The sequence below is a fragment of the Monodon monoceros genome, unplaced genomic scaffold (assembly GCF_005190385.1).
Source record: "Monodon monoceros isolate NGI ecotype Baffin Bay Population unplaced genomic scaffold, NGI_Narwhal_1 Super_Scaffold_21, whole genome shotgun sequence".
Classification (NCBI taxonomy): Eukaryota; Metazoa; Chordata; class Mammalia; order Artiodactyla; family Monodontidae; genus Monodon; species Monodon monoceros.
The window spans coordinates 166,017,859-166,033,212 of NW_021703778.1; the positions used below are offsets into that span (position 1 = coordinate 166,017,859).

General features: G+C 44.3%; 1 protein-coding gene and 1 pseudogene across 4 annotated transcripts in view; one reads left to right on the forward strand and one right to left on the reverse strand.

Annotated features, from left to right (window-relative positions):
• AK7 (adenylate kinase 7) overlaps positions 1-15,354 on the forward strand; it is a 55,133-nt gene that overhangs the window by 4,190 nt on the left and 35,589 nt on the right. For all 4 annotated transcript variants that reach the window (XM_029238704.1, XM_029238703.1, XM_029238706.1 and 1 more), the window contains exons 3-4: positions 4,170-4,278; positions 11,195-11,289. In XM_029238704.1, the coding sequence (XP_029094537.1) occupies positions 4,170-4,278; positions 11,195-11,289 (204 nt within the window). The remainder of the gene's footprint in view (positions 1-4,169; positions 4,279-11,194; positions 11,290-15,354) is intronic.
• LOC114904598 lies at positions 1,854-2,181 on the reverse strand (annotated as a pseudogene).

Here is a 15,354-nt window from a genome sequence, read left to right on the forward strand (position 1 = left end):
CACACACACACACACACACACACACACACACACACACACACACACACTCTTACTCTGGCCTCCCTGCCTCTTTCTCTGCCCATGGCCCCTGCCACCACTGAACTTGAGAGAGGGCTCAGCCACCTTTGCAGGCCTCACTCCTGCACTCTCCAGCCCCCACCCCTTCACAGGAGATGCCCTGGCCATTGTCACCAGCCAGCCGCTTATTACCAAGGGCCTCTCTTCCCTGCTTCCCGGCAGCAGCCGCTGGCAGACTGCCCTTACGCATCCACTCCTTCCCTTCAAATGCAGTTTTTCTCAGAGCTCCCTCCCTTCTCCTAATAGGCATCCTTTCTAAATCCTATTCAGTCCTATAGCTCCAGCTCCCCTGTACAAGCCAACGCCTTTCAAATTCTTCTCCAGCCCTGTTGACCAACCTGCACATCCAACTGCTTCCTAGTGCACTCCCCCAGATGTCCTGCAGCACTTCTATATCAATTTACCCAGGATGAAGTCTCTCACACTCCTCTACAAAGCTACTCTGCTCTGGGGCTTCCCTGGTGGCGCAGCGGTTGAGAGTCCGCCTGCCGATGCAGGGGACGCGGGTTCGCGCCCCGGTCCGGGAAGATCCCACATGCCGCGGAGCGGCTGGGCCCGTGAGCCATGGCCACTGAGCCTGCGCGTCCGGAGCCTGTGCTCCGCAACGGGAGAGGCCACAACAGTGAGAGGCCCGCGTACCGCAAAAAAAAAAAAAACCCCACTACTCTGCCCTAATTTGTATTAAGGGCCTTGCTGTCTGTTATCAGTTTAGGCTGTTTGGGGCTGCAAGTAATAGGAAAAAAAAAAAAAAAAAAAGGCAATGCAAATCAGTAACCAATAAGGAATTCATCAGCTTATGTGGCTGGTGGTCTCAAGGAAGCACCTGCTTCAGGCCTGGCATGACCCAGGGGCTGCAGCTGCTTTTCCTGCCCTTTCCTGGGCTCTGTCTTCCTCTGGGGGGGACTTCATCCTCAGGTTGGCCGCAAGGCGGCAACATTCCAGGGCTTTGCACACAAACGCAGCAACACTCTGTTGAAGAGAACTTCCAGAAGTTCTCAGAAAAAGGAGGATGAACATTCCAGCAGCACCCCACAGGTATCTCCTTGAATCTCAGTGTCTTGAGTTGAGTCACGTGCTGATTCCTGAACCAATCACTTACCCTGAGATCAGTAAGGCCCATCCCTTAAGCTAGAAGGTGGAGTTAATTTCCCACAGGCTGAGAAGGGGCGTATCTGCACAAAATTGGGGTTCTGTTGGGAAAGAAGAAAAGGAGATGGATGTTTGTAGACAACCAAGAGTGTCCTTTACACCATTCATCACGCACTTGCCCCCATCACAGCTGCAAGCCTGGTATTGCTGTGGGCTCTTGGCTTCCCACTATAGACTGGAAAACACACACACACACACACGCGCGCACATGCACACGCACACATACACACACACACACTGCGAGTGCTGTGGGTTCAGTTTTATTTGGGGTTTACTGAGGGCTATAGCCTGGGAGACAGTCTCTCAGAGAGCTCTGAGGAACTGCTCCAAAGACGTTGGGGTGTGGGGCGTCAGTATGCATATGGTTTGTGTGAAGGGGCCACGTGCAATCAAGTACACGTCTCAGCAAAAGGTCGGTGCTAGTCACAAGGAGCAGATCTCTCCAGTCATGACTTTGGTGCTTTTCTGGGTATGAGAAGACACACGATATTGGGTTCATAATAATTTCTCCTGAAAATGTCTGTCTGAAGTCCTGTTCTGCCAGTTTTTTCCAGAGCACAGAGTGCCTCCTCGCTGACCTCAAATTAAAGAGCTCAGCTTCTTATTGAACATGTTACTAAAGAGGTTTAGTCAAAAAGACCAAAGTCCCTGTCGTCATCAGACTCTTCAGATTCTTCTTTCTTTGCGTCTAGTTTCTTCTCCTCAGCGGGGGCAGCAGCGGTGGAAGAGGCAGGACCTCCTGCTGGGGCAGCTCCACCAGCCCCTGCACGCAGATGAGGCTCCCTGTGTGCTGACCTTGGCCAAAGCCTTTGCAAACAATCCTGGCCAGAAAGGTTCCACATTTACACCGGCTGCTTTAATGAGAGCATAGATCTTGTCCTCTGTGACCATCACCTCATCGTCATGTGGGATGAGGGCCGAGTAGATGCAGGCGAGCTCCGAGACGGAGGCCATGGTGCGGGGCCAGTGCTAGCCGGGGGCTGCCGGACAGATAGAGTGAGGGCCTCGCCCCAACACGGCCTTAGCTTCCTTGGAAGGACGGAGCACCTTAGCGGCAGCTGAAGGAAGGGAGGCCTCAACTCGTGTCTTTAATCGCTCTCGAAAGAATGCCTCCTTTCCATTCTCCTGGCTATTTGCGTTGCTTCAGATCTCCATCACCGATCACTCTTTATACCTGAATTTGATTCAGTGAATGAGTATTGAGCACTTTGAAGAGCCACAGAAAAACACGGGGCTCACAGCCTAGCAGGAACTCTGCAATGTCAACTAGTGGCTCCAGAGCAGGACGGTGACATGATGACAGAGGTGTGCGCACAGCCGCGTCCAGAGCACTCTGAAAAGGGCAGTGTGAATTCTCAGTCTTATCTATAGAGCCAGGCAAATGGAGCTTCAGACTCCTCCCTGCCACACAGAGCAAGACCCCCTAAGCTCCTCTGATCGGGAGATTCTGCACAGCTGGCCCTCCTTTGGGAGCTTGGGCTCTACTGGTGATGCTGGGAATGAGGCTGAACCTCCAGGGCTGAATAGAGCTTTCCATGCAGATAAAGGAACAAGGAAATGACACACAGGGGGGCACCTGGCAAAGTGTATGGTGTGCTTTGGAATAGAAAGCATTGGTATAGCTAGAGCTTGGGTTCTGGGCAGCCAAGGGGAAGAAGCAAGAGTGGCATGAAAGATAAGAGAGAATGGAGGATGGAAAAACATTAGGCTGGTCCAGGTTGTCAAAGGTGCTTTTGCCTGGCTCAGCAAATGGCCTGCTAGTCTGTGAACTTCCCAGGCTCTGCTGAGTGAGCTTGTATTCACCCTTTCAACCCAGCTCAAATGTCAACTCCTACAAGCCATAGTCCCATACTTCACCTAGTCCATCAAACCTCAAATGTACTTCTATGATAGCGCTTTCTACATTGGGGGCTGCCATGTAGGGCTGTACAGGTTGCACACTGCACAAGGATGCCCAGCTATGGGCATGGGTAGGGGCTGAAAAGTGATGTGTTCTGCTGGCTACAGTGTGTCCCAGACTGGGTGCCTTATAATTTTCCCACCAAGAGCAGGTTTCCTTTTTCTAATTTGTACAAAGGCTTCATATGTGCTTAGTTGCACCCTCGTCCACATTAGACCCTAGTTATTTGTTAAAATTTTGCCAACAACACACACACACACAATCTGTAGTATCAACAATCATACATTATTTATTTTGCCTTTCCCCTTGGGGTGAAAATGAGGGCCCACAAATATTTACTGGGGGAACAAATGAATGCACAATCATGGTCACTCAATATCTGGTCAGGATGACCATTCTCTTGAAAACGTGCCTGTTTCATCCTCAATCATTCCAATCATGATTTACCAAGTGTGCGTGTTTTCCTTTGGACACAATGATCACCAAAGTTACTTTCATCCCATATAAGAACTTGGTATTTTTAACCATTAAAAGTTTCTGTTTTTTTAAAAATACTCCCTGCTGTCAACTGTAATAAGGTACCTTACATCTCAAATGAGACCAGGTCAATTCCGTTTTGAGGATTCTGAAATAATCCATATTATCACTTATCAGCACTTCCGAGTGATTCATGATCTATAGTTGCTCAAAGAAACTTGCATAGAGCTTGAGTTTGTTTTAAATGCCTCACACATTTTCTTCCAGTGTGTTCTAATTCTTTCCTCCTGAATCGGGGTTTAAACAGCATGCAGAAATAGTACCTAAGATCATTATGCAATTTTCTTATTCATCTGTTCCGGGCTATTTACATAAACTTTGTTACTTGAAAACTACACACAGAAGAGAGCCAAAATTTCATTTTAAATAAAAAAATCCTTCTGCGAATGTTTCCTGTGGGACTATCCAGGCAACATATCTCATTTGGAAATTGTCACTCCCATCTAAATATTAAGGTTACTTTGTTCGCTTCTTGCAACAAATGACTGTCAACTTTCTTTTTCAGGCTATCTCTCGAGAAGACCTTCTCATGCACCTGCTGGAGTGTGATGTTATCATTTATAACATCACTGAGAACCCCCAGCAAGTGGAGGAAGCCATCTGGGCAGTCTCTGGTCAGTGAGATGCACCCTTGATCTCCAGGGACGGGACTTTTTACTTTACCTAAGAGTCATCTCAGGAACACTAGGCAAATTAGGACCGTGGAAGAACTGATCTGAAATTCACCTAAAACAGGAAGTGAAATCAGACTAGTGGATACGCCTGTGGATAGCATTAAGACATAAAGGGAGGCATATGAAAATATGTAAGAGTTTATGTGAGGGACTTCCCTGGTGGTCCAGTGGTTAGGACTTTGTGCTTCCAGCAGCGGGCATGGGTTCCATCCCTGGTTGGGGAAAAAAGATCCCACATCCCACATAATGTGCGGGGTGGCCAAAATAAATAAATACATAAAAATAAAGTTGATGTTTACTGCATTTGACAGTGTTTCTTATTATATATAAAAAAAGAAGAGTTTATATGAACAAAAATCAATTCATATTGGGAATTCCCTGGCGGTCCAGTGGTTAGGACTCTGAGCTTTTCGCAGCGGAGGACCTGGGTTCTATCCGTGGTCCGGGAACTAAGATCCCTGCAAGCCACGTGGCGCAGATAAAACAAAAAACAACCCGATTCATATTGGAAGTGGTTAGGAGCTCCACCAACAGCAGCTAGGGACAAGACTTTTATAGAGAAAAGCAGTTATTTGACTGGCTGTAACTTAAGTGTTTCCCTTATTTGGGAGAGCCTAGTTGACTGTTTGTGATTAGCTGTTCTTAGGTTTGGGTTTGCTTATTTATGTTGCTAAGCTATTAGGACCACCTCAATCTAATGGCTCCTTGTTTAATTAATTTAGCAACAGGAGCTTCCGAAGAATAGAATTTTTAAATTGAAATATAGTTAATGTACGATATTATAAGTTATAGGTGTACAATACAGTGATTCAAAATGTTTAAAGGTTATACTCCGTTTATAGTTGTTGTAAAATACTGCCTGTTCTCTGTGTTGTACATCATATCCTTGTAGCTTATTTTATACCTAATAGTTTGTACCTCTTAATCCTCTACCGCATAAAGCCCCTCCCCCTTCCCTCTCCCCACTGGTAACCGCTACTTGTTCTCTATATCTGTGAGTCTGCTTCTTTTTCGTTATAGTCACTAGTTTGTTGTATTCTTTAGTAATATCATACAGTGTTTGTCCTTCTCTGTCTGACTTATTTTACTTGGCATAATATGTCCATCCATGTTGTTGCAAATGGCAAAATTTCATTCTTTTTTATAGCTGAGTAGTATTCCATTGTATATATATTCACCAATTTTTCTGTATCCATTCATCTGTTGATGGACCTTAGGTTGCTTCCATATCTTGCCAATTATAAATAATGCTGCTAGGAACATTGGGGTACATGTATCTTTTGGAATTAGTGTTTTCGCTTTTTTAGATATAGACCCAAGAGTGGAGTTGCTGGGTCATATGGTAGTTCTGTTTTTGGTTTTTTGAGAAACCGCCATACTGTTTTCCACAATGGCTGCACCAATGTACATTCCCACCAACAGTGCATGAGGGTTCCCTTTTCTCCACATCTTCGCCAACACTTGTTATTTGTTGTCTTTTTGATGATGGCCATTCTGACGGTTGTGAGGTGGTATCTCTGTGGTTTTGATTTGCCTCTCCCTGATGATTAGCCATGTTGAGCATCTTTTCATGTGCCTGTTGGCCATCTGTATGTCTTCTTTGGAAAGATGTCTACTTAGTTCTTCTGCCCATTTTTTAATCTGGGTCATTTGTTTTTTTGATGTTGGGTTGTATGAGCTGTTTATATATGTTGGATATTAACCCCTTATCATTTATATCATTTGCAAATATTTTCTCCCATTCAGTAGGTTGTCTTTTCATTTTGTCAGTGTTTTCCTTTGTTGTGCAAGAGCTTTTAAATTTAATTAGGTCCCATTTGTTTATTTTTGCTTTTATTTCCTTTGCTTCAGGAGAGAGATCCAAAAAAATACTGCTACAATTTATGTCAAAGAGTGTTCCACCTATGTTTTCCTCTAGGAGTTTTATGGTTTCTGGCCTTACATTTAGGTCTTTAATCCATTTTGAGTTTATTTTTGTATATGATGTCAGAGAATGTTCTAATTTCATTCTTTTACATGTAGCTGTCCAGTTTTCCCAACACCATTTATTGAAGAGACTGTCTTTTCTTGCCTCCTTTGTCATAGATTAACTGACCATAAGTGCATGGGTTTATTTCTGGGCTCTCTATTCTGTTCCATTGATTTATGTGTCCAAAGAATAGAATATTTTTAATCATTAAAAGAAATGAAACATTAACTTTCAAAATTCAGCCTTTATTCATTCCACAGGCATGGCTTAAGGAGGTGGGGTTGAACGTATTGGGAAGATACAAAGGCAAATTTAAAAAAAAATGATACCCTCAAGGCTCTTGTAGGCCCACAAGAGAGCTAAGGGACTCGGGAGAAACTTTCATGCAGGGCAGAGAATGGCATGTTGACACAAAAGCTATCACAAGATGGATGTGACTTTAGGAGGAGAGGAATTATTTAGTTTTAAAATTTTTTTTATTTTTGGCTGTGTTGGGTCTTTGTTGCTGCACGGTGGCTTTTCTCTAGTTGCAGCGAGCGGGGGCTGCTCTTCGTCGCGGTGCGCGGGCTTCTCATTGCAGTGGCTTCTCTTGTTGCAGAGCACGGGCTCTAGGCACGCGGGCTTCAGTAGCTGTGGCGTGCAGCCTCAGTAGTTGTGGCTTGCGGGCTCTAGAGTGCAGGTTCAGTAGTTGTGGCACACGGGCTTAGTCGCTCTGCAGCATGTGGGATCTTCCCAGACCAGGGCTTGAACCTGTGTCCCCTGCACTGGCAGGCGGATTCTTAACCACTGCGCCACCCGGGAAACCCCAGGAGAAAAGGAATTATTTCTAACTGTGAGGATTTGATTCAGTTCAACAAGTGTTCCCCAATAGCAAGGGTCAGGAAGGGGTCACAGAGAACACTTTCATATTTTAAATGCTTTGAAAAAGGTAATGAACTCTAAGGGACAAGATGATGTTTAGCAATTTGGTGCTTTGTGATTCATCTCCTTATTAAGTCCGGGTCAAAGGAGAGAGCAAATCAGCTTATTTTAATTGCCGTTCTAGGCTAGGAGGCAGCCAAAAAGACACAAGCACCTTACTTTGCAGTAGTTTTTACACTTCAGTATGTTGGTTTTTGGCAGATTAGTTCAGGCGTCAGCAAACTTTTTCTGTTAAAGGCCAGATAGTAAATATGTTTAGCTTTTCAAGCCAACTCCTCTGCTGTTGTAGCAAGAAAGCAACTATAGACAATATGTAAATGAATGGGCTGGGTTCCAATAAAACTTTATTTACAAAAACAAGTGGTACATTGCCAACCCCTGAATAAGACCAATAGCAAAGCTATATTTTGGCTCATGTTCAGAGAAATGGAATGAAGCCTCAGTACTGTCTGTACCATATTCAGAGAAATCATGATGAAAAAGTACTCTCTGTGGATGTGCTGGAGTCCTCAGGAGCTTACAATGTTTGATTTCTCATTTATCCCTGTGGGCCTAAGTTTCATTCAGTAAGAGACAAATCAATAACATGAACAATGTGTCATCTTTTGAAACAGAGCTTTTTAAACGCCTACTCTCCACATTTTTATCCCTTTGCAAATATTTACAGATGACGTGTAATTGCACGTTCTAAGATAATTTCACCACCTAAAATAATAATCAGACCTAATGTTTATTGAGTTCTTACTTTGTGCCAGTCTTTGGAAATTGATTTTTTTCTATATAACGTATACTCACAATTTTCTTTACATTTTAATTTTTTTTTCTGAAATAAAACCTGGACATGTTTTGAAAGTTAAAAAGCACAGTAGGATTTAGAATAAAAAGCAACAATTCCCTGCATTTCTTTTCCATCCCATCTCTACTGTTCAAAAGGAACCTCGGGCTTCCCTGGTGGCGCAGTGGTTGGGGGTCTGTGCCCCGGTCCGGGAGGATCCCACATGCCGCGGAGCGGCTGAGCCCGTGGGCCATGTCCGCTGGGCCTGTGCATCCGGAGCCTGTGCTCTGCAGCGGGAGAGGCCGCAGCGGTGAGAGGCCCGCGTACCACAAAAACAAACAAACAAACAAACAAACAAACAAAAAAGGAACCTCATTTAACCCACTTGTTCCTTTCAATACACAAAAATGCCTGCACTGATGTCCTCTGATTATGAACTTTAGACATTAACCACTGAGTTCCTGCTATGACAGATGAGCTTCAGCACCTAATAGGATGTCTCCCACTAATCATCAAGGGAAGATAGTAGTTCTCAAACTTTGATACTGCATCTCCTTTCATGAGCTTTAAAATGTAGAGTATGTTCTATATTGCTTCCTTCTTCATTCTAATAAAGAGCTTTAAATAATTAAGACAATTTTATTCTCTATTTGGTGAAAAACTTTTAAATGTGTTACCTCTTTTTTGGGATACGAAGTGTTTGTGTCTGTAAGAAAGTATAGCCCTTGGTCAGTCATGGGGGACTGGGTGAGTGGGGAGGACATGGGGTGGGTGGGGCTATAGAGAGAATAGTAGAGGGAACTTTCTCACTTTACCTCATGTACTTTCTGAGATTTGGGGAGTTTTCTGTTTTTGTTTTTACAGTGGATACGTATTACTTCTTAATGATGTTTTATTGAACTATTTTCAAATATTTTAATATAAAAGAATTCTTCTACCTTGCCTTTCACAAATACTATCAAAGGAAGGCAAAACTGGAGAAAGAAATGAAATATAAGAAATGCAAGAAAACATTTGTATATATGGATAAAATGTGCTGCTCGTTCACAAGTGAACAAGCAGATCATTTTAGACCCATTAAAATGATCACAAATAAAAAAGGATAACCCAGTTAGAAGACCTCTAAGTGTGCCAAGCCTTCATAAAATAGGCCAGTCTGAGGCACAGCAGAGCAGGAAGGGTAAAGAACAAAATTAAATTGAAGAGGCGGTTTTTGTTAATAGAATAAAAATAGAAACTAAAGTTAACATTTCATTGGGATTAATATGTGGACATAGTGTTCTTTTTTTTTTTTTAAATCTTTACTGGAGTATAATTGCTTTACACTGGTGTGTTAGTTTCTGCTTTATATCAAAGTGAACCAGCTATACATATACATGTATCCCCATATCTCCTCCCTCTTGAGTCTCCCTCCCCCCCCCCCCCCCCATCCCCCCCCCCTAGGTGGTCACAAAGCCCCGAGCTGATCTCCCTGTGCTATGTGGCTGCTTCCCACTAGCTGTCTATTTCACGTCTGGTAGTGTATATATATGTCCATGCCACTCTCCCACTTTGTCCCAGCTTACCCTTCCCCCTCCCCATGTCCTCAAGTCCATTCTCTAGTAGGTCTGTGGACATAGTGTTCCTAGACTTAATTCAATAATACTCTCTCACCTTACGGTTGGATTCCATGAGTTTATTAGATTCAGGATATCAGTATTTTATTGTTTTCCTTGTTGTTCGAGAAATCAGCTCATGAGACTAAAATTTACCATGACTACTGTGTCGCTTAGATCCTCTGACAATTTAAGTATATCTCACTTTAGTTTTTGTTTTTTCCTGGAAAATTATACATTATGAAAAATATTTTAGTGGAATCACATGCCAGAAAGTATTCAAGGAGATTCAGTGCTTAAATGTGTGGGGAGCCCTCCCGGGGAATGACAAACTCTTTGGAAACCAAACACTCCCAGGTCCAGGCCACCACTATTCTAAATTCCCATCTCTACAGATGGTTCGTAATCAAGCATCGGGGTGTTACCAAAGCCCTCCCTCCACACACAGCCCCCAGCCCCCAACGCATAAGCTGCTCTCCCCCAGCCAGGCGGGGTGGAGGGGGAGGGAATTACTTCCTTCTGCAAGCACTTAAGCTAAATAGCACTGCTTTATGTGAAATCATGAGAGGGCCTTGCCCATAAAAAAGAATGAAATCATGCCATTTGCAGCAACATGGATGGGCCTAGAGATGATCGTACTAAGTGAAGTAAGTCAGACAGAGAAAGACAAATATCACATGATATCACTTATATGTGGAATGGAAAAAAATCATGAAAATGAACTTATTTACAAACTGGAAATAGGCTCACAGACATAGAAAACAAACTTATGGTTACCAGAGGGGGGAAGGTAAGGAGATAAATTAGGAGTTTGGGATTAGCATATACACACTACTATATATAAACTAGATAAAGAACAAGGATTTACTGTATGGCACAGGGAACTATATTCAAGGTCTTGTAATAACCTATAATGGAAAAGAATCTGAAAAAGAATATATTAGATATAGATATAGATAGATATAACCGAATCACCTTGCTGTACACCTGAACCTAACACAACATTGTAAATTAGCTATACTTTAATTTTTTTAAATGGTTAAAAAAAAAAAAAGAGGGCCTTGCTTTCTGATTTGGGGCCTCCCACTCCATTCTCCATGCAGCTGGAGGGGGGGCATAGTGGGGAAGCCACAGGCCGGGCAACCAGGCTTCCTGGATCGGACTCTATACCACCACCTCGCTCTGTGATCCTGGGCAAACTGTGCCTCAGCTCCCTTAGAAGGTAGAAACAGAGATGAGAGCATCTATCCCCTGATGGTGAGAATTCGATAAAGCCCAGAACTGTTCCCATCCGTGTCAGCTATTATCAGTATCACGAGCCCTCCCCAAAAGTGAAAGCACACCGCTGCAGGCCAGGAAATAGGAAGGGGCTGAAGATTTGAGCTGGGCTCAGAAGAGGTCGGGTGGCTGGAGAGGGGCAGCCAGGGACAAAGATGGGGAGGGGGCAGTGAAGCATCAGAGGGGATGCCCCCCGGTGTAAAGCCACTCCTTTGAAAGAGGAGTCACTTCAAGTCCCGCTGGTAATTAAAAGTACACATGATTTTAAAACACGTTCTAAATGGATCCAAGTAACTGCTTGGCTTTTTGGCCCTACAGCCCTGAATGAAGAAATCAGCCATTTCGAAAAGCGGAAGGTGTTTATTTTAGTGTCCACGGTGATGACCTGGGCGCGGTCCAAACCCCTGGACCCAGTAAGTAGTGTGCTGGCTTTTCTTTTATGCAACATTTCACCCCCGATTCCTTGTAATCTGCACGCGAGAGCTTTCTACAGTGGATGGTGTATTCTTACACTCCTGAACCCTACCCCGTAATAAACACTCTGCAGAGTTCACAGGCTCAAAGAACACTGCATTCTAAGGGGCCACATTGTTTTACATGCCCCTTAGAAAAAAAGAAGAAAATGCCGCCTAGTCAAGTATAACAATGCTTATCACTTTTTATTTTAAATGTATTGAAAGCCCTCTCTTTTAGACTTATTTAGACCTATATCTTTGTCATATACATTCCTGTGCATACCTTAAAAGGAAAAATATAAGCAAAATACGGTGGTTATAGTATTCCCCAAACTTCTTCAAACTCAGAGTCCAGTTTCTCTGAATCACACCTGCATTCTGTCTGTTTTCACACAATAACTTAGTATGAAACCTGAGTCATGTCATTTATCTCTAGGTAGTTTCCTATAAAGCTCATGGTTATTATTTTGCAAAAAATATGGATTCAGAGTCATTCTTCTAGTATTGCTTATTTTCTGCCCTGAGACCAGATTTCCATTTGCTTCTCTGCCCCAGTGCCTCTGTGCCTATGAACTATCTTTTCATCTCAGTGCTGAGTCACACTCTAATCTTTTTAAAGACATCTGCAAAAGGCAATTAGACCAAAATGCATAGTACCTAACTCAGTTTAAGGATGACAGTATGTGCTCAAGTTGACCTGAAGGTGACCCAGGCTCCAGCGAGGACAGCGCGGATGCTTCTTGGCTGACTACATTGTGATAAACCATTGATGACAAGACACATTCTAATTTCAGAGATGTTAAAATGTGAAAATAAAATGCACGTGTTAGACTCAATGGAATATGTTATTTATAATAAGGAAATATTTAGGGATTTATCATACTTAATGCATCAAACAAAGGCCGTTTGTTTAATTATCTCTCCCTCAGTGGACTGGGAGGTCTTTGAGGGCAGGGACCAGAGGTTTCCTGTCCTTTTCTTATAAAGCTCTCCCACCTACTACTCCGTTTGGTTGCTATCATCTCAAAGAGCAGGCCAGTCATTTTATTCCTGTTGAAGTTCTATCCCTCAAAGATTCTAGTAAGTGTCTGCTACAGAACAATCATTGGCCATTTGACTGGACGATCATTTTGCTGGCCTGATTGATCGTCATCACTCCTTCAGTTATAAACTAACTTGTACTGACTTAAGCAAAATGGGGATTAATTGACTCATATAACTGGTAAGTCCAATAATGGACTTCAGGCACAGCTGGATCTAGAGGCTTAAAGAGTGTTCTCAGAAATAACCTACTCTTTTTCTCTATTCACCTGCTTCTTTTCCTCTCTGAGTAGGCTTCATTCTCAGGTAAGCTGTCCCCTCCTTCTGGCCCCCAGGAGCTCCCAGGCTTACATCCCTAGAACTTCGAGTGTCTTTTCCATTTTGACCATGTCACAACCCAGCACTGGAATATGCTGTTTTTCCAGGTCTTAGGTCACAGGCCAAACTCTAAACCAGTCACTGTGGCCAGGGAAATGTAGAGCTCTGATTGGCCAGACCTGGGATCACGTACCTACTTCTAGAGGCAGGGGTAATCACCCAGCCCTGACCTCGCGTCTAGATTGGCAAGCAACCTTGCCCTCTGCTTCCCATTGGGTTTGGCCAGTGGGAAGCGCCAGTGAAGGATGGGGAAAATGAAAAGAGTGAGGTCACGGTATTACCCCTCCAACTCCTTTCTGCCCAGTTGCTACTGGCCGGCTGAGCCCTTCAACCAAAGTCACTGCTCCTGCCAGGCAGCCCTCCCCACGCTGCTCACCCCCAGGTCCTAATTATCGCTTGCGCCCTCTATACTCTGGGACCTTCGAGTGGTCCAGAGCACCCTGTTACTGACTCCAGGGTATGTGATATCCCTATACCTGCCCACATCTTTGTAAATAGTCCTATTATTAAACCCTCCTCAAATTACCCACGTTGAGTGTGCCATTTCTTTCATGCTAGGACCCTGACTGATACTTCATGGTTCACTGAAGTCAGCTGAGCTTGTGAAAAGTCATGACTTCATAATGCAACTCAAAAGAGAAAAGTGAATACTAGATTGGGGTAGATGCTGCTGTTTTCAGGTCAAATAGCCATCCTCCTGTCTTCCCATCAGAGTCCTGATTTGTTCAGGTGTCCACGCTGCCCACAAGACCCAGGGAAGGAAGTCTCTATCCACAGCTCCAGGGGAAAAAATCCTAATTAATTCAAATGATCCATTGCCTCCTTCCAGTCCAATCTCCAACAAACAGCTTAAGTGATCTTGTTAAAATATAATTCAGGGATTTCCCTGGTGGCACAGTGGTTAAGAGTCTGCCTGCTAAATCAGGGGACACGGGTTCTTTCCCTGGTCCGGGAAGATCCCACATGCCACGGAGCAACTAAGCCTGTGCACCACAGCTACTGAAGCCCGCACTCCCTAGAGCCCGCGTGCTGCAACTACTGAGCCCATGCACCACAACTGCTGAAACCTGCGTGCCTGGAGCCCGTGCTCCACAACGGGAGAAGCCACCACAGTGAGAAGCCCATGCACCGCAGCGAAGAGTAGCCCCCGCTCACCACAACTAGAGAAAGACCCAACGCAGCCAAATAAATAAGTAAAATAAAATATAATTCACATTGTGTTATAGTCCTGCTTAAAATGTTTAAGACCCTTCTACGCTCCTAGAATGAATCTAAACTCCTTTACATGGTCCACAAACCCTGGCAACCTGGCATTGCCTACCCTTTTTTTTTTAAAGGTTTTTATTTTAAATATTTATTTATTTATTTGGCTGTGCTGGGTCTTAGTTGCGGCACGTGGGATCTTTAGTTGTGGCATGAGGGATCTAGTTCCCTGACCAGGGATCGAACCCAGGCCCCCTGCATTGGGAGCGTGGAGTCTTAAACACTGCACCACCAGGGAAGTCCCCTGGCATTACCTACCTCCTCCTCTACCAATCCCCAGCTTGGCTCCAGTCATTTCAGCCCTTCTTCCCATTTCTCAAATCTGCAATGATTGTTCTACCTCAGGGTCCTCATCCTTGTGTTTCTTCTGTCTCTCTGATTAATTTCATGTAAGCCCTGGACTCAGATGCTTTGGGCTGGTTATTTAACTTATACCAATGTGATGTGATTGAAAGGCTCCTGACTGGACTGTATATTTTAGAAATCCTACTCCAAATAGGACCTCTAAATCTGGATGGATTTGGGGGAAATCACTCTGTATCATGGATCTCAGTTTCTCCCTTTGGTTCTCCAGGACGTTTTTATTTAATTGTTCTTCCATGGGAGGAGTGTACAGCAGGGTGAGTTGTGGAGAGACTGAGTGATGAACAGCTCAGTACAGGGATATATTTTTCTTTTTCTTTCCTGATTCTTAGGGCAAACTGATATCTTTTTTTTTTTTTTGCGGTACGCGGGCCTCTCACTGCTGTGGCCTCTCCCCTTGCGGAGCACAGGCTCCGGACGCGCAGGCTCAGCTGCCATGGCTCATGGGCCCAGCCGCTCCACGGCATGTGGGATCTTCCCGGACTGGGGCACGAACCCGTGTCCCCTGCATTGGCAGGCGGATTCTTAACCACTGCACCACCAGGGAAGCCCACAAACTGATATCTTATCCGATGAAGACAGTTTTTAAAACCTGAGACAGAAACTTGCACATGGTATGTTCTCATTAATGTGGGATGAATTTTAGGGAAAGAGGCAATGTGGAAAAGAGAAAAAACACACATAATTTAGATTTAAAAAATGAGGGCTTCCCTGGTGGCACAGTGGTTAAGAATCCGCCTGCCAATGCAGGGGACACGGGGTCGAACCATGGTTCTGGAAGATCCCACATGCCGCGGAGCAGCTAAGCCTGTGTGCCACAACTATTAAAGCCCGAGCACCTAGAGCCCATGCTCCACAACAAGAGAAGCCACCGCAATGAGAAGCCCGCGCACCACAGCGAAGAGTAGCCCCCTCTCTCCGCAACTAGAGAAAGCCCGCGTGCAGCAAGGAAGACCCAACACAGCCAAAAATAAATTA